This window comes from Melanostigma gelatinosum, assembly GCF_949748355.1.
Source record: "Melanostigma gelatinosum genome assembly, chromosome: 23".
NCBI classification, from domain to species: domain Eukaryota; kingdom Metazoa; phylum Chordata; class Actinopteri; order Perciformes; family Zoarcidae; genus Melanostigma; species Melanostigma gelatinosum.
This window is the reverse complement of record NC_136656.1, coordinates 7705244-7732830: the sequence shown is the minus strand read 5'-3', so window position 1 is coordinate 7732830 and position 27587 is coordinate 7705244. Positions and strand designations below refer to the sequence as shown.

Here is a 27587-nt window from a genome sequence, read left to right as displayed (position 1 = left end):
CATCATTTTACAAGCTATTGGCCAGGTGTTTCATTCAGAGATTGTTTGCCAAAGGACGTCTATAACTTTCATTTATAGAAACGGTAAGATCTTTTTTACACATTTGCTCATCCTAACTGAAACATTTGAATCGCTATTTCATCCTGTATCCATTCTTTGAGGACAGTGTGTAGGGCAGATCATGCATTCACTGCAGTCTCGGGCTGTCTTATTGCATGCAAACGCGACCGGAAAGTAACCGTGCACATTCATGTTTCCAATGACGGCGGATTTCCAACTCTGAATTGCGGTGCCTTGGCATATTTTACGATGGGATAGGCTGTCTCTGCACATGTGCTCATTTCAAAAGCGTCCAGGATTTCAGACACGGACGTGTTTATTGCTCTTGTGTGTAGATACATAGGCCCTGGTAGAGTGCTGAAAACGTGGGGTCCGCATAGTTGTCGGTTATGTTACTGCATCTAAAGTAAAAACGTTATCATGTTTGATATATCTGACTAGCCTACACTGTTTTATATACAGAATGTCAGAATAGTTATCGAAATAATGGCTGCATTAAACAGAATTTGTATTTTTTTCTGAGCTCTTTATCAAAACTTGCGTTGTAATAAGGATATTAATTATTTTTTTTTAAACATGGTGACATAGAAATATGCCTCGGTTATTGCAAGAACGGCTTCTTCGATATTAAGTTAAAATAGCATAGGGCCGAGGTGTAACTTCAGTGTAACTCTGAAATGAGTAATGCTATATAGGTGAAGTGAAGCCTGTGTGTTGCGCTACTTGGAGTAGCTGGATGACGTGTTGTAACTTCTGCTGTCAGACATATTTGTATGGAATTTCTGAATTCACGCGCAGATCTTAATTGTAATGTGCAGACACGCCTATTATTCCTTTACTAAAATAAATCACTGTCTGAATTTGGATCCTCGTCTTTTTATGCCAAATGCCACTTATCAGCATTTACCATTTTATTAGGTTTTGCTTCTTTTTTTTTATACTTAGGCCTATATTAATGCCAAATACATGTCTGTCCTGTCGGCGCACAAGTAACAGTGGAGCCAATTCAATCTCAAATAGAAACAGCAATGTTTTCAAATAATTGTCGTAGCGGATCAAATTAAACGATTTCTAATGGAGCTGGTTTCCCCTGAATAGCCCAGGGACTCTGGTGCCACCCTGACACTGCTCCAGAAAAGTCATTGTGTGTTTTTCCTTTGCATTGACCGTTTTGCCTCTCAGGCTAGGAAGCGTGAAGTAAACGTAACGTTACACCTGCAGCAAATCAATGACTTAATAGTGTATTTCCGGGTTTGCGACGGGGTCGAAGCTGATTGGCAGAGGGTCTGATTAGTTTACTTGGGTAGCCGCGTTCCCGCCACCGCCCCCTTTTCAGCTGCGCAGACTGCGACCTAAAGTTAGATGTCTGCAGACTTTACTTCATTAAATACCCGTGAACACCTCAAGGTAAGCCGCAACGAAGGAATAGTGCAAAAAAATATAGCAGTGCCGAAAATTCACATTGAAAAAAAGGCATTTAACGAGTCATGGTAGCTAGCAATGTCAAACAAAAGCTGTCCTGCCCGTCAACAAGTTGGACGTATTGCTCGCATAGCTTCGTTGTAAATATTCGTGTTTCAACATAACAGTGGCCAGTGTCATGTCAAGTAAAACGAGCTAAATGACTAATGTAGTACGAAGCGCATATCCAAATATCGGTGCTAGCTAACATTTAAGACTTGCCCTGTGTAGTGAGAGTTGAGCAGCACAAACGTTGTTCCCTAAACGCCGCAGTTAACGCAAAGTCGTCTTGAATCTTTCCCAACCACGCCACATGGTGGCCATTACGACTAGCATGGCGGTGCAGTTTAAAAAGAAGAAAGCGGGATTTAAACGAATTGCAACAAATGTTTTTGTCCATTTAGCATTTGCTGTAGGCATTCGTGGTGTTGGGAGAATTCACTCGGCAATTTGCACTTTGCATGCACCGAATTCGGTCGCAGCTGGCCTCGCTGCGCAGATTGCCCGCAGTGGCACAGGTGTCACAGATTAATCAATTAGCAATGCAGCTCTCAACTATCCCCCCTTGAGCCACTTCACCATGATGTTCGCCTTACCTTTTTAAACTCAATTTAAACTGCTGACCTTTTTTTAACATGGCAAGAGATTTAATCCAGATGTTGTTTACATGAATGCTTTCATGCATGTTTGGAGCAATGTAGCAGGTGTGCTTTTAGTTGTGATATGTTTTCCCAATTCTTTATCATTTGTTTGTTATACTTTTAAGAAACGCTCTGAATTAAAGCATTAGCAGGCTATTTATTTAGCTGTGACTTCATTTTATGCACATAATGGCCATTATTTTAAGTGTATCTGATTAATTGTGTTATTTTTCCTGCATTTTCCTGCACATGAAACCGTATGTAGCTGCATGCTTTTGAAATGAGCACATGTGCAGCATGACAGTAGTCACAATTTACTAACTTATGTTATGGGGAGTGATGTGGTTCCACATACTAATGAGAGGTTAACTGTCCACTTGTGAATGTTCAGAAAGGATGTTTTTGGGGTTCATGCAACTCCAGCTGAAGGAAACGGGGTGTTGTTCATTCTAGTTTTAGTGCTCAAGGGCTTTGGCCACAAGTGTTGGGACTGTTCCCCATGGTATAAACAAAGGCATATTCTTTCTTGTTTGCATTTGTTTGTTTTTTTGTGCCTTGAATATTGAGCAGGTGAATGCGCTGAAGCCACAGGCATCTGTTATAGTTGGCAGTGTGCGCGCTGAGTTATCTTCAGTTGGTAGTTCATGAAAAGATGATGCCGTCGAGCCAGCAGCAAAGAGCTTGACCAGTTAATTTACCTGGACGTTGCCAACACACAGGACATCTGTGGTCCTGTCGGCATAGGGGGGCAGCCTAGCAAAAGGGAATGGTGCTTGATGAGGGTTTAGGTGTGTGAGGAACTCTTTACCAGGCTGTGAGTGGAGATTCCTGGTATTTGTAAGTTTGAACATAATTTATAAGGTGAAAAATGTGACATAAGTAAGAGTAATGTGATTAAAAGACGAGAAATGTGTCCCTTATATATAAAGTAGTTTGCTGCGCCATCTTTTGTCCAATCACCTGATTAAATATAGTATTTACAGCAATTAAATACTGCAACTCTTTGTATGCAAAATAAAATATAATAAAAAAGGAAAAATACCTGAATCAGGTTATATTTGACTTGGGTGTTACTCAGGTAGTGATGTTGTGCAATCTTGCTATTAATAGATGATAATATATTTTATTTTTATAATGCTTTAAAAGGTACTCAAAAGGCACTATTGGTTAATGTGTTTAGCTTCAGTATGGTATATATAGGAGTTGCCCTCATGTTCCTATTTATATATGCTGCTTTGAGGCATATTTCCTCTTCAGTGTCCATGCAACTTCCACAATTTCAGCAGCCTCTGTGCTTGTGAGAGCGACAAGAGAGGCTGTCATTATGTATTATTGAGCCCCCCACGTTTGCCTTTCTAAATAAAGGCTGCTGACAGAGTGACAAAAATGCAGGACAGTGAATGAACTTCCAAAGGCCACATCAATGTGTGCTGCTGTCAGATCTGGGTTAGTTTACAGTGGTTGGATTTAGCAAAAAAGCTATTTTGCCCCCTTTGTCCTTCTTAAATGCCCATCCCCCTTTCTCCTCGTCATCCCCCCCCCGCAGTTGATCTAGTCTGAGGTCTGTGGATGCTGCACAGGACTTGTTTTCATTTGGTCCTCGATGTCTGTTGGCCACTGGGGGGCCCTCCCTCTGCATGTGTGTGGGTCATTGCTGAAGGCCAATGCAGTGTTCTTGACCCTGTCACTGCATCTTGGCAGCTTTTACAGATCACAGCTCACGCTCTGTATAGGTGTTATGTGGTGTGTTGAATAATGTTTGTAGGGCTATGACGGTGAGAAGCAATGTAGCATCAATAAACCCGGTGGTGTCGAAACGTTTATTTTTTTATTGAATTGGAGCTCATGGACTGTATTGTAATGGCTAAACCCTAATTCAGTGAGGAATGCACCGATACAAGTCCTTACATTTGAGTACTTGTCTATACCGGGTACCGATGACTACTTAATGATACCATTACAGTTCTAACTTTGAAACATGTTTGATTTTTATCAGATGTTCCTCACATTCTGACTCCAACTAATTAAATATACAATATGAAGCTGTTGCTGACATTCAACATTGTGTTTTTCTTTTACAAAGCAGAGCGTTGTTTGCAGTAGGGATGTTACTAAGTAACTGTTGAACTCTGCTATCAATTAGATGGTTAAAAGAAATATATCCTTTTTTTAACTCAAAGGAGTGGCTTTAGAATAGCTGGTCTGCCCACCTCCACTGCTCCTGAGCTGCTGCTGACTTCCGGGCTAACCCCCCCCACTTTAATCAGCAGGTGGCTGGCAAGCAACACACGGGAGTTTGGCTTGGGTCTCCGAAGCAGTTGTTGTATATCGACAAATAAATGTACACAAACTCCGCTACTACATTTACAGCTATAACGTTTCATTCTCATTGTCACACACTCTTTTGATCGGACACTGGCAAACGTTACGTCGGTCTTGCGAATACACTAGTGGAAACCCTGACAGAGTATGCCAGGAAGACACACAACTGACAGCGAGACCAATTCATGTGGTGGAGACTAAAGTGGCTACACGTGTCCGTGACAATGTCGGCTACATTGTGGCTGCTTAGTCTCCCTAACTGGGGACTGCCTGTTTTTGGTTGCAGTTGGCGGTAAATGATGGATTTAACGCGTTTGTGCATCGGGTTATTGTTGCAGCTGGGCGTCCCTTTAGGCTCATCTCCTTCCAGAAGTTTCACTATCAATCCCTTCTTTGGTGGTGTTACTTTTAGAGTTTTACTATAAGTACAACATTTGGTATTTTCAGAATAAATACATTTGGCAATGATTACTTTGTATTTAGTTTGAATCAAAGCACCTCTGAGTTAACACTTATTCATAACTAATAGATATATGTAATAGTTATCAATAGGTAAGAAGCTGCAATTCACTTGATCATAACAGACTTTGACTCTTCTTTATGAAATAAAAGAACATTGTGAGAACAGAGTAGGAGATTTGGACAATACTCTTATTTGCAGACAATGACAACTTGATATTTTTTACATTGGTTCAGCATCAAGCCAGAAAGAATAAAACATGCCTCTCGTCAGAAGTTCAGAATAAGTCGATATTGATGAACAAGTGCTGCAGTCTCTTGAGCAACACAAACTACCCAACTGAATTGTATTTCAGGCATACTCTGTGGTCGCTGGTTTTTGTTTTGTGTTGGTGTGGAATCATGCACTTCTACTTTGGAGGCAGATTGTCAATTAGAGTTCAGTATTGCTTTGCTTTTCAGTGTTATTCTGACTGGCTATGAGCTGCAGCACTCTGCTACACTCTGCTAGCCTGCTCTAATATTTTGTTTACATGCAGCCGTGCACACTCTGATAAAAGTGTATTGTACGAATACGGCCTCCCTCTTTCATTCCTTCATCCACTCTCTTAAAAAGGTCGACGTTGCACTGTCTGTGCAAATCCAAAAATATTGATATCCAAGTCTTTCATAATTTCAGGCGTGTATCTCCTTCTGGACAGAAATATGGACTTTCCTTTTGGGCGTGGATCCCTGCGAACTGTTGGTAGTTGGTTTGTGTATAACTACTGTACAACACACAGACCTGACCCTGAGGCAGGAAAGAGGCCTTGTGTCACACGCTGTGGTGAAAACTCCCACTGAGACAAATATTCCAAATGGATTTTATACATGTCCGAAGAATGCTCTAAATCCAAAAATGCTAAATGCCAAAAAAACAAATGTTATCTGCATATCACACATCTTAATCGGATAATGCTCCATTGGGAATAATACCTAATTAGCCTGAATGGATCATTTTCTTCAGACGCAGCATATGCTGATATTATTCGGGTTTTTGAGAAAAACTAATATTTCTCATCAGAAGGAAAAACGCACCTACTTTTAAACATGAAAGACTGATATCTGATAAAATGTTTTTTGGTGCAAATATTGCAACGCCGACCTTTTCAAGCGGGTGGTTGAAGGAATGGAAGGAGAGTTTGCGCTGTAATACAAGTCCACCACCTGTTATGTTATTCGCCGTATGCGAACTTGCATGTCACTGGAATATTAGTGGAATATTCATTTTCATTAGCCATGTAAACCGCTTTGTAAGAGTGTTTTTTTCGGAATATGGGCAGGAAAGAATGTTTTTTGCATTTAAACGTAGTAACCTCCACGACAGACCTTATCAGAGGATTACAAGTGCTTTTATGTTACAGTTTTGCTCTTGTTAAAGCGAAATCGGTTAAGATATACATGTGTGATGCTTTCACCCAAACTTATTACTTCACCATAGTTAACAATTGTACAGTCCACCTTATTTTTCTCATCAAGTTCAGGTAGCCTGGATCATTTGACAGCATTGTGTGTTTTAGCCTTTGCATTCTTCAGTGTGTGTGTGTGTGTGTGTGAGTAGACGACTGGTCACGTCTGTGGTTTCAACTGGGATATTTTAAACTGTTACTTGTGGGCTTTTCGTTTTTCAAGGACAGGCTGAGCATGCCAGTGTGTGCACTTTGGAGTTTTTCACTCCGCAGCTCGTCACGCATACTTGGTCAATTTAATCCTCCGAGGAGCTCGTAGCAGAGATGCGTGCCTCCTCACTTTAAGTGCGCAGTGTCACATCAGTACATGCTGATCTTGCTGTTGGCTTCAGGTTCATGTTTGAGAAGTTCTGCTGTTAGTCAGATCTGTATGTGGGCAGAATTGCCTAATTATGTTTATATGACGAAATCTTAAAACTTTTTCCTACTGCATTTCCCCTCATTTGATCCCATAAAAGATGTTAAACACTCGTTTTCTAGACTGGCTGAGGAAAAAGGATGCCACGGGCCTTTTCCACCAATGCATAATCAAATATCACCATTTTGTGCAAAATGACTGGCAATGCAGAGTTTAGTGCATTTAGCCTTGTTGCTTCATCCCCTTATCGCTCAAATCTTTCTATTTTTAGATATATATATTTTACTATTTGCAATTACTAGATTGCTTGATGGCCTTCCTTTACTGAAACTGCGGTCAAGGATGACATTTAGCTTCCTAACACCCACTGAAAGTCACTTTTCCGTGTAATTAATTAGCACAATCAATGAGCTGCTAAAACAGAGCCAGCACCACCAGCTTAAGAGGTTAAGGCACAAAACTAAAGTATAGTACCTGTCTAAGTATTTAAGTTAAGAACTTGCATGTAAAGTAATGACCAGGCTTTGTCTTTAGTTTGACATGTCCCTTATGTTTTTGCATATTGTCAAAGTGACGATATAGATAACTCGAGCTTGCGTGTGAAGTCAAACTCGTTCTTTTTATTTTAATTGTGAATCTCTGCAACTCTTCCTAGTAACACGGCGTGCAGAGGCTTTTTCCCCCTTGTGAGAAGGCTGTGGGATCTGAGAGTACCAATAACTGAACACGCTGCACTTTAATGAGTCCTAAAAGGCAGCCAGCACAGTGGGGTGAAACTGTGGAGGTGGATGGGTTTATCCAAGCAATGCTGGGGGGGGAGAAACAAAAAAATAACCGTGCGGTCTTTATCTGGGGCTGGGTTCTGACGAAACCTGTGAGGCAAGGCCTATCGGGAAATGAGATGCTCCGCACTCAAATGCCTGCGCTAAGAGGAAGCTGCTGGCTGGCTGCACACGGTGAAAGCCTGGTATGAGATTTTTGGGGAGAGGCATCTTGCCAAGCTTTCTCTTCCAAGTGTTTATCTAATAAATATTTCTGCCTTGTGGCACTAGCTCAAGCGGGACAATAGCCAATGTTTGTACTTTGTACTTGCAATAAAAGGTGAAGCATATGAAATGGAGATTGAAGTAAGTCATTTTCTTCAACACAATATGTTCTGTTGGTGCTGCTTTTCTCACAGTTCCTATACATGTGGGGAGGCCTTTTGTGGCTCATAATTGTGCATTTTGTTTGGCATATGACAAACTGGCTGAATATCACGAAGGTTTTTCAATGCTTTGTCTTCGTGCCCTTCTTTGCAATCTCAACTGAACTGCACAAAAGTTGACGTGTGAAAGCAGAAGGCTACATATATTTTGCAGTCGCCGTTTGGTTTTATATTTTGAGACGCATAACAGATGGGAAAGCAGCAGGAGGGTTACGATGACCTGCAAAGTTCAAGACCCCATCCTCGCGTGACTGGGATGCTTGCAGTGTGCTTGGTGTCATTGTTAACTGTACTTAGTATTGTTGTATCAGTTCGTTTAAAACTTATGCGCAAACTCTGATTTGATGTAGTACTTGCCTAAATCAAATATTATTTGGACTAATGCATTCAGGGGAAACCCTTGTGTATTGACCAAAATCTTGAATTCAGTTTTTGGGACTGCCAGATTAGATCATGACTGCTCAGCATGCTCCTGCTCAGCATCACAATGTATTGATCATACGAACATTTTGGGTCGCTCTGAAACGTCGTCACAAGTATTTTACACCATTCGTTACAACCGTGATCCTAAATAATGCTCCGCCCACTTTGTGTGCACGTGTCAGGCAGTTGTTCCTGTAAGAGGATCTCTCGGTAATTGACGCCATCCCCCAATCTGTCACATTATGTCACAAACACAAACAAACTAGGCACCGCAACTAGACGGTTGTTACAGATCCCCCCCTGAACCGCGGATTAATTACAGTTTAACGTTGTGAAATAAAGTTTTACTGACTATCGTTATCCGCCAATAGTAAGATATGCGATCAGGATTTCGGCATTTATGCTTTTCTAGTCGCCGATCCTTGATAGTGTTACTTTGTAAACAACAAATCTGTGTTTGCGTCAACAGCAGGGCTAGTAACGCTAATGGCCAACAAACAAAGGTTCCATTCAGTTAAATTATGATGCGTTCAGGCTCTGTCCAGTGAAAGTGACTGTTGGGTGAAGGTAAATTATCACGTGATGTGTTCACATGTAATCTCATAAAATGCAGTGTTGTCTGGAAACTTATAAATGTTTTCACAACAACCTAAATGGATATTAAAGAGGGAATTATGACCTGTTTGCAATAACTCTAATCTTATAATCATTAAAACTACTAATGACTAGATTAGTTTTAATCAATAAAAATAGTCTTTTATTTCCTTATTTGAATTGTGTTACAATAATTGTAGTTTTTTTCCTTTTTATTAAAACAAAGTAAAAGGATAACATTTAGAATTTGATGGTATACACTGACTTCAGAGTAGTTTTAAATGATTTTTTGGACAGTGGCAAAACAATATATGATAGTCTGGAGCCTTGTAGACAGCTGTATAATCAAACAACAAAGGGATGTATCGGCCAATATGGATCATGAGTGATCGGCAATTAGTATCTGCGCCAAAAAAACGTGCTCCGAACAGTGAGTTTTATGATCCACTAACCACAACACACGATGAAGTCTATTTACACGAATATTTACTGAAATTGCATCTGTGATAAATGAAATCATTGGCCTTGCTGCTTTCATAAGTCATTCAAAGTTGTGTAATCATATTCACATGTGAGCCGCGGATTAATTACAGCTTACCTCAACCATCACGGAGTGAAATATTGTTTTAGTGACCTCGGTATCCGCCAATGTTCTGTAAAATATCAGGACATCGGCATTTTTGCTTTTCTAGTCGCCGATCTCTGCTCACGTTACATTGTAAACAACCAATCCATGTTGAGAGCTGGTAAATGACAACGAACGAAGGTTACATTATGATGCGTTCAGGCTCTGTTCGGTAAATATGAGTATTGAGCAAAGGTAAATTATAACGTGATCATGACGTGTTCATGTGTGATCTCGTCAAATGTAGTGTTGGTGAGAAACTTGAATAAATCCAGTTGTTTAAAGGAGATGTTTTCACATATTCGAGAGAACTATAACCTGTTTACACGAGCTCTAAGCTGCTTATATTACATCATTAAAACTAATGACAAGATCTGTTTTAATCTTTTATTTCCTAATCATTTGAACTGTGAAATTTTGAAAACACGATAAATTACTTTCACAAAGGGAAAGGATGAGATTTAGAATGTGTGATGGTTAACAGACTTCACAGCGGTTGAACTGATGTTCGGGACGGAGAAAATCAAAGACATTCAATTAACAGCATGAAATCCACAAATTGCAGATCTTATGATTGTCAAGTGTGGTGATATCGCCGCCCTCGACACAAAACAAGTCAGTCAGTAAGCACAGTTACTATGAAGCAGCATGCAAATGATGCAGCTTAAGTGTATTTTCAGACATTCACTGAGGAATCTGTAGAAATGTCAACAAACAGTGAAATGGACATATTGCCAGTGACGGGATGTTGTTACTCGGATGTGAATGCGCTGCTGCCGTGAGGAGGCTCTCACGGACTCCACGACTCAAACGCAGCTTCTCGAACACGACCGGCCTACAAATAATGGGTAACTGAAAAATGGACTACTTTCTATTTGCCTTGAAAAAACTCTGCGACCACTCTTGTTTTACTGGCTTGATTTGGAGAATGTAAAATCCAAATGTGAAACACTTGCATCTTACAGCGACATATGCTGCTGATCGTCTTTCTGTTCTTTACAATCCTGATGAGTGTCTTATGAGCTCAACAAATATTGTCCCTACTGAGTACAAGTGTTCTGTGCACAGAGTAAATATATCTCGACAAATAACACTGTTGCATACATTGTCATTTTTAATCGAGCTATCGCAGTGAACGCTGATCACACGCCTTCAGGTTTTCACACTCTGATAAACTGGGGGCGCGATTATTTTCAAATCGAATGAGGGTCCAGAGCAGAGCTACACCTGTTTGATCTGACTTGCAGTGAGCTGTTTGCTGCAGTTTGTCATTTCACGTGCATTTTATGTACATCGTGACGGCGACAGCTGAGATATGTGGCAGTGTTGAAACACTATCAGACAAGAGCAGCAAATACAGGAAATGGCTTGTTCAAAAATCAAGGGGGGTCCTCTTTTATCAAGGTTTATCAAATACTATTGGGAGTAAAGTCTTTACCTGAATGTGTAAAAGAAAAATATCACACAGAGTAAGTGTGAAAGCAGTATATACAAGGAATTTATTGACATGTGCAGATACTTATGGACCACAGTGTGAACAGTGTATTTTAGGTGGCAGAGATATTTTGACAAAAAGCAAACAAGATGGCATAAATAATTTAATCTCGCATTGTGTCCGAATGAAAAAAGGATTTCTCTTTTTTTTTTTATTCATTCATCCATTATCAGTTTCTTTTGCCGAGTATGTTGAAACACTAAAACGGCACATTGGCTGTAGTTTGAGAAGCGCTCCACGAAGAAATATTGATCCGGTTTAAACCTGTTCAGTGCACAATTTGCAATGCCGTTTTCATCACTCGAGTAGAGAAAATCTATTTGCATTTGAGTTTTTGCAGGTTGACATTTTCCCAAGATGCAACCGACAAGGTGGAACAAATTGATAAGTCGAAGACTAAATGCTCAGCCGTCTGTGCTGTATTAAAGCACGCAGCCTGAGAAGCTGCTGTAGTGGAAAAAAGCACAATTGTTTTTGTGTTTTTCCTAAAACGTTGAGCATGGTGGCACTGCTGTATGTGGCTGATTTTACTCTTGTGTAGTGGACAAATCAAATCATTGGATTTTGTGTAAATAGCAGCATGTGACCCAAATAATGCAAAACTTATTGGCCAGCATATTTATCATCATGCTGGCTCGTCTCACCTTGACGATCTAACCAGTCTGTGGTTTGTTTTTAAAGTCTGACTTTAAGGCTTATGGGAAACTTGGAGTCACAGTTCACTGTGGAGTAAGTTGTAATGCTTTGTATCCTGTGTGCTAAAGACTGAATTCAAGAAGCAGGATATGTCGGCGTGACTTAGGTATCAGCTCCATTGCAGGATAGAAGTAATCGGAGCAGATCGGTTGATTTGTACTTTCCAATTTCGGTGATCACCTTTGTGCCGCACTCTTATCCATTATACTAATTTGCCATTCTTCATGCTTGCTGTCAGTGTTGAGGCCAAGGTTCTCTCTCGACTGAACACTCTGCTTTTTGCTCCTTACTGAAGATGAATTGTGACTTTGGTGAAACGTTACCTTTTGCTTCTCCCTGGGTTAAGCTCGTACATGACCCAGTCCCCAATGACATGTAACCTCTGACTGTTGCTTTTGTTCTTGCTGATCTAACGTGAAGTGCTTTTTGTGTCCACATTTTCAGACGGCAACACCAAACTAACATGGCAGTGAGACTGTGCGATGTGGCTTCTCTGCTTAGAAGTGGTTCGTGGGCGCCTGAGCCTTGGACTGGGGTTTGTGGCTCTTCTCTCTTGAAACACTTTGCGTTCTGTCTCAATGCTCAGGCCACACCAATGACGCTAGCTCTGTTATGTTTTGACCCTCGAATCAAATGAATCACATGTTCCATTTGGAATTCAGGCATTGGTATGGTCTGAACTTATCTCATAGGATTACTTACTCGCCATCTTGAATATTGCTTTATCAATAGTTGAGCTTCTGATGGATTAATAGACTTACTTTTTCAGCAGAAAGTCTCGTCTGTTTTCCCAGAAGTAAAAGCAGCCATCATGAACACCAGAGAGGGAATTAATTGTGTCTATTTTCAACTTCTTTTTACCACCTGTGGTAGCACTCTAAGATCTAATGTTTCACGCCTGGTCAGACATCTACGCTTTAGTCACACATTTGCATATTTTAAAAGCGTGACTTAAGCTCTTCTGAGGAAGAAGTATCTTTCTGAAAATGTAATGCCCTGTAATGTTTCTTTCATGCTACACTGAATTGTGTTAATGCACAATAAGAAAAGCAGCATGAGGCAGCGTCGTAAATACACGAGGGCAAAAATGCCCCTAAGAAATATCATTTTGCCCCCGATATCGCGAGGAGAGGGGCAAACAATGCCCCCGAACTTTCTAAACAAATAAAAAAAATGGAGCGTTTCTTAATCAGACCTACTGGGAGACTGCGGTCAACTCAGCAGACACTTACATGTTAGTGCACCTATATGCTGAAATCCACGGTAAACTCATTCAAACGGCGCAGATCGGGAGCGAGCAAAGGACTTTGAAAGTTAACGAAAGATTAACGTGAGACAACATCCGGTTTCTTCAGACGAAACATCCGGTTTTCAGAATAAGATGCCAACAAAGTATAAATATTGCGTAATGTAAATTAGATTAAATGAATTATATTCACATTCAGTATAAAACATGCTACCTGCATCTCGTGAGTTAAAGGGAAAATACACCTAAAGTGTCTTTATTCTTTGATTTGAGGGTTGCTGGAAATGAATAATACCTTACTGACAGTCAATTAAGATATTTTACGAAGCAAAAACTCTGAACTGAATTTGTACCTTCAAATGGCACATTTTTTAAAAATTTTAAGGTGCTATAAAAATGTTTTTCTCAAAAATTCCACACACTGACTAATGCATAAGTTGTTTAAAAAATGTAATAATAACAATAAATAACCACAAAGAAATAAGAATAAAATTGAATGTGATTGTCTGATTTATGTTTGTTTTTTGTTAAAAAAATCTAAGAAAACACTTTGAATCTGTAGACTACTGCCTAATAGTTTTATTGCCATTTGATGACAATTGCTCATATACTGTAAGCCTAAATAAGTATATTTATTATTTTGAACAAAGGGTAAATGTTATTTCACCAGTTTCAAAAAGTGCCCCCAATTTTTTGAAAATGCCCCTGGATTTCAGTCAGTGGGGGCAAAAATTGTCTTAATGATATTCCAGTTAGTTGGTATACCAACAAAACAATGTTTCAATTGGTTGTTTGTTGGATGATGATGTCTGATTTGTTTCTGTCTCTTCAGCAGGTAATTGCTGCAATGGAAACACAGCTGTCCAATGGGCCGACCTGCAACAACACAAGCAACGGGCCCTCGACGATGTCAAACAACTGCTCCTCGCCCGTCGAGTCAGGGAGCATAGAGGACAGTAAAACTAACTTGATCGTCAACTATCTGCCTCAGAACATGACCCAGGAGGAGTTGAAGAGTTTGTTTGGGAGCATCGGAGAAATTGAGTCCTGTAAACTAGTTCGAGACAAAATAACAGGTAACGCAACCATTTTCATTGCTATGGCTGTTTATTCGCTTTGACTCGACAACTAATATGTGCTCTGAGCCTTTTTCTCATATAAAATACATTTAATGTAAGTTTAAAGTATAACAACATTAAACCCAATCAGTGAGGCGGGATTGTTAAGTCATGAACTTCTTTTTATGCATGCACAGTATGATCATGCATCTAGCATTATATTATGAAGAATACCAAGCACTGTCTTTATTGACTGATGTGTTTGTATTGCTATATTTGAGAAACGCACCAATGCTTCTCTCGGAGGCTATTTCTTGGTTCTCAAGACACTCTGATTACATGCATTTTTAAATTCCTTATTTTTGGGCAGCTAGACGACTTGCAAATTATTTCTTTATTTTTTTTGTTAATGAGAGGAATGCAGCTGGCAGAGACACAGATTGCGAGTGTGACATGAGCATGTAGATCATGAAGCTGAAGCTGCTTGGATTCTTTTGCCCGCTGTTTTGATCAAGGTTACCTCGACAGTCTTCCATCTGCTTCTTATAGCGTACTCAAATGGTCCGGCACATGAGCCTATTTGCCTTTTTTTAAGGATTTATACACACGTCTGTTTCGTTTGCACTTGGTCGTGAAACGGCATTGGCTGAATGAACAGATCGTTCCCTTGAAATGAGTCCTATTGAGAAGCGCTGTTGAACTGAGATGCTAGAACTTGAGTAATTGTGGATTATCTTTATTCTGAGACTCCAAGGTGTTCGCCGTCATTAAATGAACATGGAAGATGTGCGCCCAGCCGCGTCTGGTGTTGAAATGATGATTAATGTTTCACAATGCCCCTCGTCATCGCCAATCCCTGATTATGCTGTGTTGAAATCGTCAGGAGGAAACCTGTAACGTTGGCAGCGCGTACAAAGAACGTACAAATGTTCCATTAAATTACAGTATGATGCGTTCATTCTCGATTCAGTAAAATATAGCACTTATCGGGTGAGAGGTTTTCACAGCAATATAATAAATGATATTGGACGGGGAATTATTACCTGATTAACTTCCTAACACAAGTTCTAAGAAGATTATAATTCAATCTACCAAAGCCAAGATGTCTCAAATGAATACAATTACAATCTCTTATTTTCTAATCTTTTGATTTGTGTGTTTTTATGCCAATAACCGCTATAGATGACGATCACAAAGTAAAAGGATATTTAGAGTCTTTGACGGTTCATGCTGCCTTGAACAGTTCAAAGGATTTTTGACGGTGGTGAAAAAAAAATAGTTTGGGACCTTGAAAACGAACAACAAAAACAATGCATCGGCCAGTATGGCTCATTGACGATCAGCGGTCCGTGTTGGCAGCAAAATAACTGATCCGAAAGCTCACGGGATCCCTGACTGAAAGCCGTGATGCAATCCAAACCGTGAGCTTCGTGATCCTTTGCGTCCCTGCTAATGTTTCCTACAGCTGCTAAAAATATCAAGTATGTTTAGAAACTGTCTCCGTTTGCTTCTATAACCACACTACACCGTCGTTCAGGCTTTCATTGGGCAATGATTTTATGGAAGCAGATAACTAACTACCTTTAAAAACTAAGCGGTAACTGTAACTGGTGTGTATATATATTATCAAAGCTTTCATGTTTTATTTCTTTAGAAACAAATGGTAGCGAGAGGTAGACCACACACCAAGATTGGTGTATTTGTGGAGATGGAAGGCATAGGGGTGCTATCATTATGCATTTACTGAATTTAGACTTCTGGAACGATGGAAATTGTCAAGTGTGTTGTCTTGCATGAAATACATGCCCTTATGTGGTCATGCATACAAGAAATGCATTTGATTGTTGATGTGTGAAATGGTCTGAGCTAGGGCTGGGCGATATGGCCTAAAAAAAAAATCTCCGATTTTTTTACAAAAAATCCGATTCACGATTTAAATCGATTTTTTTCCCCCAAAATTTTTTGCAGATGACAGAAGCTGTTGAAAACAATTTTTTCTTTTATTTTGTGATGATTTTCCCAAGTAGGTTGATAAAAATAAAGTGCAAACAAAACCTGAACATTGTAGAAAGGTGCCTGTAGTATACAAAAAGTATTTGGTCACTCTTTTGTTTGCCTGAATCATTTAAATATAAAATTAAATTAAACATAACATTAAATGGCATTAAATAGTAGCCTTCCATTGTAAACAACTGTGCAAATGTAACTTTTTACAGTAAGCTTTTCTAACTGAATACACTGATACAAACACAGCATGAAATAAAATGTATATGACCCTTTAACATTCACATTTTCAAAAGTGCAACATCTGATCTAACATCAACATAACATATTTTGCACAGTAAATAAGTGCATGTAAACAAAATCAAGTGCATTCACAACATAACCAACAGTATTAAACAGTAGTGCATGTTTTTTCTAAATATTTTTTGCCAGGAAGACAAGCCTGTCTACTACCTCTGGCTTCAGGCATGCACGGTGGCATGTAACAATGCCCCCCCCCACACACTGAAAAGCCTCTCAGAGGGGGCACTTGTAGCTGGCACAGAGAGGTATTTCTTTGCTAAAGTACTTAGCCTTGGAAAGTTAAGTTGGTGACGCTTCCACCAGTCAAGTGGATCGGTGTCTGGGTCAACCTGCTGGACCACAGGTCAGTTGTTGCGGAGTAGAATGACATCCCCTCCAGCTCCGCAGAGATCCTTTGGCGTGTACTATTGTACAGCCGAGGCAAGGCAACGTCAGAAAAATGTTTACGGCTTGGTAGCACGTACCTGGGGTCCAAAGCTTTGAGACGGTGAATAAACCCCGGCTTTTCCACGGTGTATATGGGCACCATATCTTTTGCGATATACATCGCGACTGCATCCGTGATGGCTTTCCACCGGGCACTCTTCTTCTCATGCGGAGTACAGTTGGTGAATGTCTCCAAAATGCTGGGTTGTTTTTGTGAGGTGGCGGCGGCAGCAGTGAAGCTGCTGGCCGCCATTGTTTTAGTTTGTAAACAATGCGCGCGCACTCTACTACGGGAAAAAGGGGTGGGGGCGATTTTCTCGATTTTCAATAAAACACATCGCCTTAAAGCACACATTCGAATTAATCGATTAAATCGATTTATCGCCCAGCCCTAGTCTGAGCTGAATTGACGAGTGATCCTCGTTTTACAGCGGGTGTGGAGCACGGTCTGCTTGGGTGATGAAACATAAAACATGCTTGATAGGTTGCATATTTAGTGGAGCGCGTGTGAACATAACACTCAAAGTCATTTAAGTGCAAGGAAATAAATGAAACAAGTTGTTTGAAATCAGCCTGCTTCTCAGAAGGACTTGAGGCGATGCTACATGCCCGTAAAGTCAGGCGGTGGAAATGTAGATTCAGATTAAAATCAAGTTTGGTCTTTTAGGTGATCTGTCAGGTGACACGTTAATGGATAAACAAACGTTTTCCCTCTATGGTGCCATGTTTGCCACCTTGTTTCTTTACAGACACAAGTGATTTTAACAATTTTAAGTTAAAGCTGTCATTAAAAGCAGAAAAAAGAAGAGTATAGTCGATAGAAAATCTTGCTCTTCTGCACCAATCTAATCCAAACGATTTTAATTCAGAGGTTTTTGTTACCAGGGCCATAAGAATTAGTTAATTTGTTCAAGTCAACAGTTCTGTTTAAAAGTAACCTTTTAAACACGGCAGTAATCGTAGCGTGAAATCAATATTTATCTTGGATAGTGTGGTAATTGTATGTCAGTTGTTTTTATGCTTGTCCTCTGCCTTATACTTATTATACTATTGTATAAAGCTGTTTGTCTTCTGTTGCGTCGTAGTCGTGTTCATCTTGTATGTGAGGGTTGGATAGTTGCGCACATCTGTGGAAACGTGTGCGTCATGGTATTTTTTAGTATTCATCCGGTAAAGTAGCGTAATAAATTACGTTGTTTTCAGAATGTGAGCTTCTGGTAGATTGGATGAGGAATGACAGTTTGCACCGGCATCTCCAGAGAAACCAAAGTGTGCAGATGGGGTTTGTTTACGGCACAAATCCAAAGGCTCTTAGCATCAGCAGTGATCTTATTAGAGTAATTAGCCATATATAAACAAATTGCCTTTTTTATCAAAGAAATACAAATGTAGCCAGCTGGAAAGAGTGAGTTCTTAGCTCTGGCAGTAGATACTTTCTAAACGGGACATTTACGGAAGGCACATTTCTTTTGATGTAGATGTACACCACTGACATTAACACATTCAAACTTGTTTCTCGAGAACATAATGTGACTGCTGTTGCTCTGACAGAGTCGCTTAAGTTTCAGTGTGCTTATTATTGCTTTCTTTTTTGAATCCCGGGGCGGAGTCAGATAAGGGGATTGATCCCTGCTGTTGAGCAGATGTTTTTGTCAATGCACCCATTTGATCGTGCAGTTGGATTGATAATGGATTGACCAGCTTTTTCCCATCCGTACCCAGCAGGCTATTGCATATTAAGCAGCTAAGCTAATATTATTTGAAGTTATTTTTAACTGAGAAAAGCTTGAATTGGGTTGAGGAAAAACTGACTTCAAAATCAGTTGGAGGGGGGAAAAAATTGTTATTCAAAGCCTCCAAGTCATGTCTTAGGAATGTTGCCTTGATTTCAATTTCAGCTCGACATGAAGCCCGATCCCCTCCGGACTGTGGTGCTTTTGTCTCTCCCTTGGCCCTGTGGCAGTGGATTTAAGCCAGCCTACATCTGTGTACTGGTGCTACATCAGGTGTTAAGTAATCACCAGAGAGATGCGTGCTTCTTCTTTGCTTTAAATGTTCTTGCCTTGGCTGCTGCTGCAGCAGCAGCTTAGTCTTTGTGTCATTTTCCTCCCACTATGGGCAGCACTAGTCTTTTACTGGAAGCTGGGTGCAGTTATCTGTTTGGAAGTGCATCGCAGCATGTCTCCTCCACTCCTTAATGACGGCTGAAAGTGAGCAAGCTGTTTGTTATAGAAACATGGCTGAGCCCCCCCCCGCCCAGTAGCGGCTATTTCGACGTTCCATAGGAAGACATCACTATAAGGGCATCGCATGCCCACATGCACCATGTGAGGGAGGTGGTTTGCCTGCCAGGCTTCAGTAAAAGTGTCATTTCACCAGCTCATTTCAAAGGCTCGCCATGTTTCTCCCGGCTATAACAGTCCCTGGGATTCAAGGTGAAATTAAGTTTATGAACTTCACTTGATCACAGCTGAAGAACTCATGAGAGCAGTGACTCATGGTGGTAAGACACGATAAAGCCAGCGTGGATGCATATACAGGGTGTTCAGATGTACAGCGAAGCTAAATAAATAGCAATGCTGCAAGCAATATTTGACAGTTGGATGTCTATTTCCTTTAACACACATATGTCTTCTTGTTTTAACCTACTTTGAGTTTTGAATTCTCAAATGCCTGTATTTTCACAGTGTTACATCCAGTGTTTTGTATTTCATAGTCTTGACTGTCTTCAACATGTAGGCGCTGATGTGGCCAATATGAAAAGCTAAGAACATGTTTTAATTTAAAGTCTTTGTAATGAAGAAATAAGGACCTCTCGTGTGAATTTCCCATCACCACACGGCTACACCATCACTCATCTCTCGAAAACGCGTCTTGGGCATTAGTGCGATACTGACGTATGTGGAAAATATCAACCAGATTTAATCATCAAGTTGCTTACGTACTGTATTAATAAGCTGAAGCGGCTCGAGCTGGTGAACTTGACCGGCGGTGGAATTGCAGAGAGACCCAGCAGTGTGGGCGGAGGAAATTGAATTGCCTCTGTGCACATAAAGAGTGGGTGTCAATCTATTGTACATTTTAGAGATAAACTGTGGAGGGAGGGGAAACGCATTGAGCCTCGGCTACTGCGCCGTGTAAAAGCAGAGCAATTGCCTGCCGTTTTTAATGCGAGAGTTAGTTTGTGAAGTTACTGTGGGTTGTGAGCCAAATAGATGTTGGCGATAGGCCTGTGACCTCCTGTGTTCTTCATGCTCTGCCAAATGAGAACAAAAATAACAGACTTCTCTTTTTATACCCTGGTGTTGCTGATTGTGATTTATTTCTTGAGAACACTGCATTCATGATTCCTAAAAGGCAGTTTTGTCCATGTTTAGTTGTCATATACTGTGGTGTTTGTGTTTAGTCGTCACTTTTCAGTTTCTATTAGGCGTGAGGCTTTATGTATTTTCTGCTCTTGTGGTTGCAGGGCAGAGCCTCGGCTATGGATTTGTGAATTACGTGGACCCGAAGGATGCAGAAAAAGCCATCAATACCTTAAATGGCTTGAGACTCCAGACCAAAACTATCAAGGTAAGATGTCATGCGTGGTTTGTTTTCTTAATCTCTAACGGGCATCACCGTGTTCACCCTTATCTCCAATAAGCGACCTAATCAGACGGTCATACACAGCTCACCGAAATCAGTTGCCATTCACGACTAGCTGCAAAAATCCAAGATATGCCGTTCATGTCTCGCTCTCTGGGATGGAGTCGGAAGCATGATGAGGCTGGAGAAATGTGTGGTGGAAAGGGAGAGAGCCTATTGTTAATCTGGGCACATGCAGCTTTGCCTTGGCCTCAAGTAGAGCAGAACTGTTTCTATGGTTGCATGTGCTGTAGCACGGCCGTATGCCTTTACAGGGAGTAGCAATTCATCAGGCAATGTAGCACCCAATGTGCTGGTGGAGAAACGAATTGGCTTCATACAGTGCTGCAGGATTTGTGGATGGTGTGGCCGGATAGCTTTCCACTGGTCTTACCAGGAGCTTGCCAGATCCCTTCTCTCACGTCGGGCAGAGGGGTATTCATGAGAGTGTCTGTGGGCAAAACACATTTTGCCTTTGAAAATGTGTTGAATTGCACAAAATTCGTGAGCTGTATGTTTGATTATTTCTGTTTTTAACACCTAAATACTATATTGAAAGTTGAAGATGAGCCATACCGCTTCACTCTCATGAAGCAATCTGAACACGTCTTTCTCCCCACCTCTCTTCCGCACTTCATACCTCTGAAAGTACAATATAAGAACATTTTTTTGAATGTATCGCACATCCCAAAATATAGCTGCTCTGTCGGAAGTGCAAATAAACCCCAGTGAGGTAGGGGAATGTGCTTTGCAACTATTCGCATCAAATGAAGTGTGAAGGTGAGGCAGGGATGAGACAGAGCTCGGGAGTTGCCTGGCTGTGGACTGAGCTTTAGATTTCACGTTCACTTTGTCAGCCTGCCCTGCAGGGCAGGAACAGGGTGAGCTCTGCAAAGTGGATGACCAATTGGAGTTCTTATCGATCCGAGAGTACGAAAAGGAAGGTTTCATTATTAGTGAGTGATTCTTTTTTTTAATGTACATTTCTTTTCTTTCCTGTAATCCATTGCAAACGATTACAAGGACTTGTTATAGGACCATTTAACATGCCTGACACTGTAATTAAATGCAGCTGTCGTGATTTTTAGGTTATTGACAGTCAAGAACATAGGACGAAGGAGAAGGCGAGGTTCATGTCAGCAGATTCATGACCTCTGTGATCTCTCTCTCAGTCCTCCTATAATCCACCCTTTAGCCATTCTCCACTTCAGCTATTACATTTAGGCTAACCGGGTCTCGTTGTATGACTGAAAATGATAATGTATGACTACTCGGGGATGAATGATGGCTCTCTTGTCCCTCCCCATTTCCTATTACTCTGCTGTGTTTATGGACAAATGTTGATTTATGGTGCATATTTATCGAGGTGCCGGGTGTTCTCCAAATATCTCCTGAATTTAGAAAAGGAAATGAGCAAGATTATTTTTAACAGGCAGCTACGCTGCTCTGTTGTTCATAGAAATGTGCAAGTTAAAATCAATTTCTGTTTTAAATGAGAGCCGTCTCGAGAGGCCTCATGCTGCATCCGTCTCTGTCAAGTCTCCGACTGAGTTGACAGACAAACGTGTGCAAGTTAAACTTTTTTTCTTGACGGACTGATTCGTCACTGTTCGTTTGGCTGATGAGTCAATACATAGGGGGACAAACGCAGAACCCTAATGATGATTATAAAAACAACAATAATGGAGAAAACCTGGTACAGATGTTTTAATGTAGAGTAAATTTGTAAGCGCACAGGAACCAAATGTATCACCGTCATGCTCCTTACAAATGTGACAATATTTAGTCCACTCTGACAACAGCGTGGTTCTCTTCAGGTGTGTTCAGACTGAACAAGAAGCACATTTTTGTTTTATTTGAGTGAATTAAATTGTTGTGCAGCGGATTTTCTGTCTGTTTATTAGCCACAAACAGCCGATGTCAGCAGAGATGTTTGCTGTAGTAGGCACCAGCTGTGTGTGTGTGTGTGTGCTACAACTTACACTGATCTCAATTCTTAGCAGGAACTCCGTTTGTCTATTTTCTCCAGACTTTCTCCTTTGTCTATATATTCATGGAGCCTCACAGCGTTGGTTTCAAACTGAAACTTTACAATATTTGAGCAGACAGGTTGTGCCACCTGGAGTACATTTATTTAAAACATTTGCATTTAACATAATTGATTAATGGGTCCAGTCGCATTAATATTTGCATCATAAAGTCCAAACGCTTATAATGAAGCAATTGTTGGTCTATCTGAGAATACCAATGCTTTCATCAATATACTGAAATATGATTTGAACATTTGAATAATTTTTGTTTTGCATAAGGCATTAGGTGTGATTGCATTGGTAATGGCAATATTAAAATATGTGTCATAAACCGTGACATGTTGATTTCACAGCATGACTGTATTTAAAGAAAACTCAGTCCCGCTAATTACCAGTGAGTGTTTAATTCCTTTCTGGTAGAAATGGGTCACAGCGTCTGCTCCTCTGCTTCTGTTCGTTTAGAAAACCCAACATGAATAACCGCCTTGATCTCAGCGAATACGCATGAGAAGTGTGCATGTTCAAAACTGTCTGTAATGTACTGCTGGTCATGTCTCCATCTGTAGGTTTCCTATGCGCGTCCAAGCTCCGCCTCCATCAGAGATGCAAATTTGTACGTCAGTGGCTTGCCAAAAACCATGACTCAGAAAGAACTGGAGCAGCTCTTCTCTCAGTATGGACGCATCATTACCTCACGCATTCTGGTGGACCAGGTGACTGGTGAGTAGGACATGACAGACCCCCCCCCCCCCCCCTCTCTCCCCTCGCAGCTTTTCGCTTCACCTGCTTCCAGCAGTGACTCCCCAGCAAAGACAAACAGCCAGGCCTGAGAAATACATCAGAGGTTGTGGTACATCACCAAAAATGCCATTTCTCACTGGAATTGTCCATAAATATGCATCGACGGACAGAATAGGAAATGGGTGTTAAGTGGCAGGACTCCAGGCTTCATCATTTATTTTCCCCTCCAGTCTGCACTTAACTTCTCTTCCTCCTTCTCTTCCCGTCCCCCAAGGTGTACATGCCATGCCCGTTTCATGACAAGAAATGAAATGCATTAAGAGAAGTAATATATTCTCTATATCTCAACTGTCATGTGGAAGCAGAACCCTTGTGAAACACTGATAAGCAGAACGTCTAACGGAGACGTTTCCCACTGGATGTGTCCCCGTATGCTGCAGAAACGTCTGATATTCAGTTTTACTTCAGTATTAATGGAACAACCCATGATCCAACTGTAAGAAACCCAGTCACCAAAATCCAGAGCAGTATTGCAACATGCTATTGCTCAAACACCAGCACACTGACACTATACTCGGTCTTCCCCGAGCCTTTCTACTACAGTGGCTCTCAATGACAGAACTCATACATGAATACAAACAAAAATGCACTCTATATCAAATACTGGAATGCATAAGCTCATACCATAAGAGAAATGTACTTAACAAGCAAATATCAAGATGACAAATGTGCATCAAGCAACATGTGGTACTGGAGTGATGGACCTCATTGTGACTTGGTAAAGACACTGATGCTCAAGGCTGATTGGCAGGCAGCAGGAAGAAACAAGACCAAGAGCGAAAGACATGCATGGCTGTTCCAAGAGGTAAATAAGTTAAAGGACTGATGCTTAAATCAACTTGTAAGATCTGTTGGCTATCATCTATTTAAAGGGTTTATGAGCCGGTGGGGTTTGATCAAAATAGCTAGCCAAGTAATCTAAAAAATACTCTAGCTAGATGAGAACGCTCACTTTCTATCACCACACACAGAAATGTATCGTCAGCAGTTAGTGTAATGCTACCAATGCTCGGAGGTGATGTTTAGATGAACATTGTTTCTTACCTTGTGATTTCTCCTCTTCGCTCTTTCTCTGTCTTGGGCAGTCTGTGCATGTCACGGCCTTCAGACTTGGTCTTTCTACTTGCTGCCTGCCAACGTCCCACGATGGGAAAGCTGGTGTTCTGTCAAAACAAGTCCGCTTCTTCGCCTCCCCCATGTTTATTCTCCCGTGACACATTTCACTTGTGCTTTTGGTGCTCCGTTGTATAGAAATGTATTTACGTTTGTTTTTTATGTACCTCACATTTTGCTGATTGCTAATTGTACGCCTGCTACAGCGAACCTCTCTGCTCTCGTGTTGATCAGATCTTTAGCTGTTAGAAGTATTCTCTTCGTCTGCACCGCCACGTCAACGCACTGCGTTCTGAGGCGCTTGCTTGTTTTCAGAAAGCTTGAGTCATTTATTGTGTGTAAATCTACTCCAATTACCTTGTTTTTTGACCCACGAACTGCTGTTTAAGCCGCGTCGGTGGAGTTCAAGCTGCATATCGTCACTGAACGTTTTCGTGGCTGTCGAGAGAAACTCGGCCACTGATCGTGTTAATTCTCTCTCCTCAGGCGTTTCCAGAGGGGTCGGCTTCATTCGTTTCGACCGGCGAGTTGAGGCCGAGGAGGCCATCAAGGGTCTTAACTGTCAGAAGCCGCCCGGTGCCACCGAACCAATCACGGTCAAGTTTGCGAACAACCCGAGCCAGAAGACCAGCCAGGCACTTCTGTCCCAGCTGTATCAGTCGCCCAATCGAAGGTACCCAGGACCCCTCGCACAGCAGGCCCAACGCTTCAGGTAACAGGAGCACACCAAAAACTGTGCATCCGATTCGTGCCGAGTTAATACTGCCAGTGATTTATGAGTCTGACCCTCTGAGGCTATTTGAAATTAGCATTTAAATTGTCTAACACAGTACTTTGAAAATATTCTGTGTGGAGCTCATCAAGGCTCTGGACAGAATAATTTCGACCCATATTCACATTTTTAACTTTGCTGTGTTTCACCTGACGCAGACGTCGGCCTATGATACAATTGGGTTCGAGCAGATTTTGATAAATAGAGTTTTTAAAAAAATCAATAGATGGTGTGAAAGTGTTGCATAGTTGGTGGCCATTGACTGATTGAGTCAGTGGTACTGTATGCAAACAATCGCATTCATGGAACATTTCTTTTAAGTCATATGCTTAAAAAGATGGTTGTGTTGTGTAGGTTGAATATTGATCAACAGGTTAAGGAGGAGATGATGGTCTCGAAAATCACTTCAATGGAACTGACTTCATTTTGACATCAGAAATATTACGCTTCTGTCATTCTGTCAAAATGCATCATTAACGTGGTGAAAAGCTTCCTTCTGCATCGACATTAATGTTTGTTTGCTCTGAAGGTTGGACAATCTGCTGAACATGGCCTATGGAGTCAAAAGGTAATTCTATTCTTATTTACAGAATGTACAGTTGTGTAAGTTAAGTACGAGCAAGTTGAGTCATTTGCGCTTGAAGTGTAACTTTGATTGATAATTATTTGATGTCCCTCTCTTCAATAAGGTGAGTGCCTGCATCGGGGGTGCTTTAATCTTGCCATGATGTCACATGTCAAGATTAAAGTCTGCGCTGCTTGTCTACATAACAAAGGGCAGAATGTCTTGCTTGCTATTGCACACAATTGCATACTTGTATTTTGAGCTCTCTGCTCTTCCCTTGATCTATTATGGACACAGCCTTGTCCTGTTTTAAACTTGGTTGCGTCAGATGTCTTTCAGGATTTGCCAGGATACCGGTTTGTCAAAGTTCAGTTTTAAGAATGCCTTCCTCAAGTATGATTGAAGTCCAATCCCCTGAAAGGTCAAAGGCCCGTCACCGGCGACAATAGACTTGTGATTTGTCTTCTGCCCCGCTCTTCGGCTGACGTCTTCGTTGCCAAATCTCTCTGCGTGTCCTTGATGCTGGGAGCACACCTGTCATGGTGGCTGTTCCCTGAGAGGCCAACTGGAGCAGCTAATCTTATGTGACACCTGCTGCAATAATTCATAGGCTTTCCATGCACTTTGAATTTCGTTTCTTTAAACTGCAATACCGCATTTGCCAAAAGCCAGTGCCTTTGAGTGTCTTTTCATTAGCCTTGGCACCAACGCCAACTTATTTACCGTTCAAATTTGCCCTTTTGTGTTTTTGAGTAAATTGTAGGCTCATCGTGAGCTCAAAAAGCAAAGAATTGTTTTTATAATCTCCGACTGAATGCTTGTCTGTGTGCTGCATTGTTTGCTGCTACAGGTCACCTTTCTTTTGACAAGGCTGACTTATTGTTGTTCAGCTGAAGAAAAATATTTACTTGTAAGATAACTTCACAAGTTCATAACTTCGCCCAGTAATAACTCGTATTGATTTTATGAATCATTCGTGAAATGAGAGCAGGGCGATATCTCTGACTGTAGAAGCAATGAAAACACTCTGCGTGAAGCACTGCTGGTGCTGATCTCTGTAGAGACGGAGTTACGTTCTCTTAGGCTTGTTGGCAAACTCTCCTGCGTTGTAAAGAAATCTCCATTCCATCCTCACTGTGTCTCTCGCCTTGAACCGTGTTGCTTTGTGGTCTTTTACAGCCGGTTCTCCCCCATGGCCATCGATGGGGTGACCAGCCTGGCTGGCATCAACCTCCCGGGGCACGCAGGCACTGGCTGGTGCATCTTCGTCTACAACCTGGCTCCGGATGCAGACGAGAGCATCCTCTGGCAGATGTTTGGGCCGTTTGGTGCCGTCACAAACGTCAAGGTTATTCGCGACTTTAACACAAACAAGTGCAAAGGATTTGGTTTCGTCACCATGACTAACTACGACGAGGCGGCCGTGGCCATCGCCAGCTTGAATGGATACCGCCTCGGGGACAGAGTGCTGCAAGTCTCGTTCAAAACCAACAAAACACACAAAGCCTGATACCCACCGAGATTGTTTCTAGAAAACTCGGCAGAAAACGGAAACAGAAAATGGAAGCGCATTGACCGTAACTTTCTACGTTGGTAAAAACAGCTTTGTAAATCAGTGTTACCAAGAAAAACTAAATTTAGCGTCCGATGTAATTTTTTTTTTTTCCTTCTTTTTTTTCATCGCTACGCTTTGAATCTTCTCGATATGCTTTGGACAGGAAAAAATACCGCAGGTTGTAATCCCTGTGATGTTGGATTATCTCGCTGTCTTTACAGATGGACCATCTGAAATG

General features: G+C 41.2%; 1 protein-coding gene across 1 annotated transcript; it reads left to right on the top strand.

Moving 5' to 3' along the window:
* elavl2 (ELAV like neuron-specific RNA binding protein 2) lies at nucleotides 1-27587 on the top strand. Its single transcript, XM_079295013.1, has 8 exons — nucleotides 1-83; nucleotides 12294-12384; nucleotides 13928-14171; nucleotides 20356-20459; nucleotides 23110-23263; nucleotides 24944-25169; nucleotides 25759-25797; nucleotides 26974-27587. The coding sequence occupies exons 2-8, from the start codon at nucleotides 12313-12315 to the stop codon at nucleotides 27302-27304; spliced, it is 1170 nt and encodes a 389-aa protein (XP_079151139.1). The 5' UTR covers nucleotides 1-83; nucleotides 12294-12312; the 3' UTR covers nucleotides 27305-27587.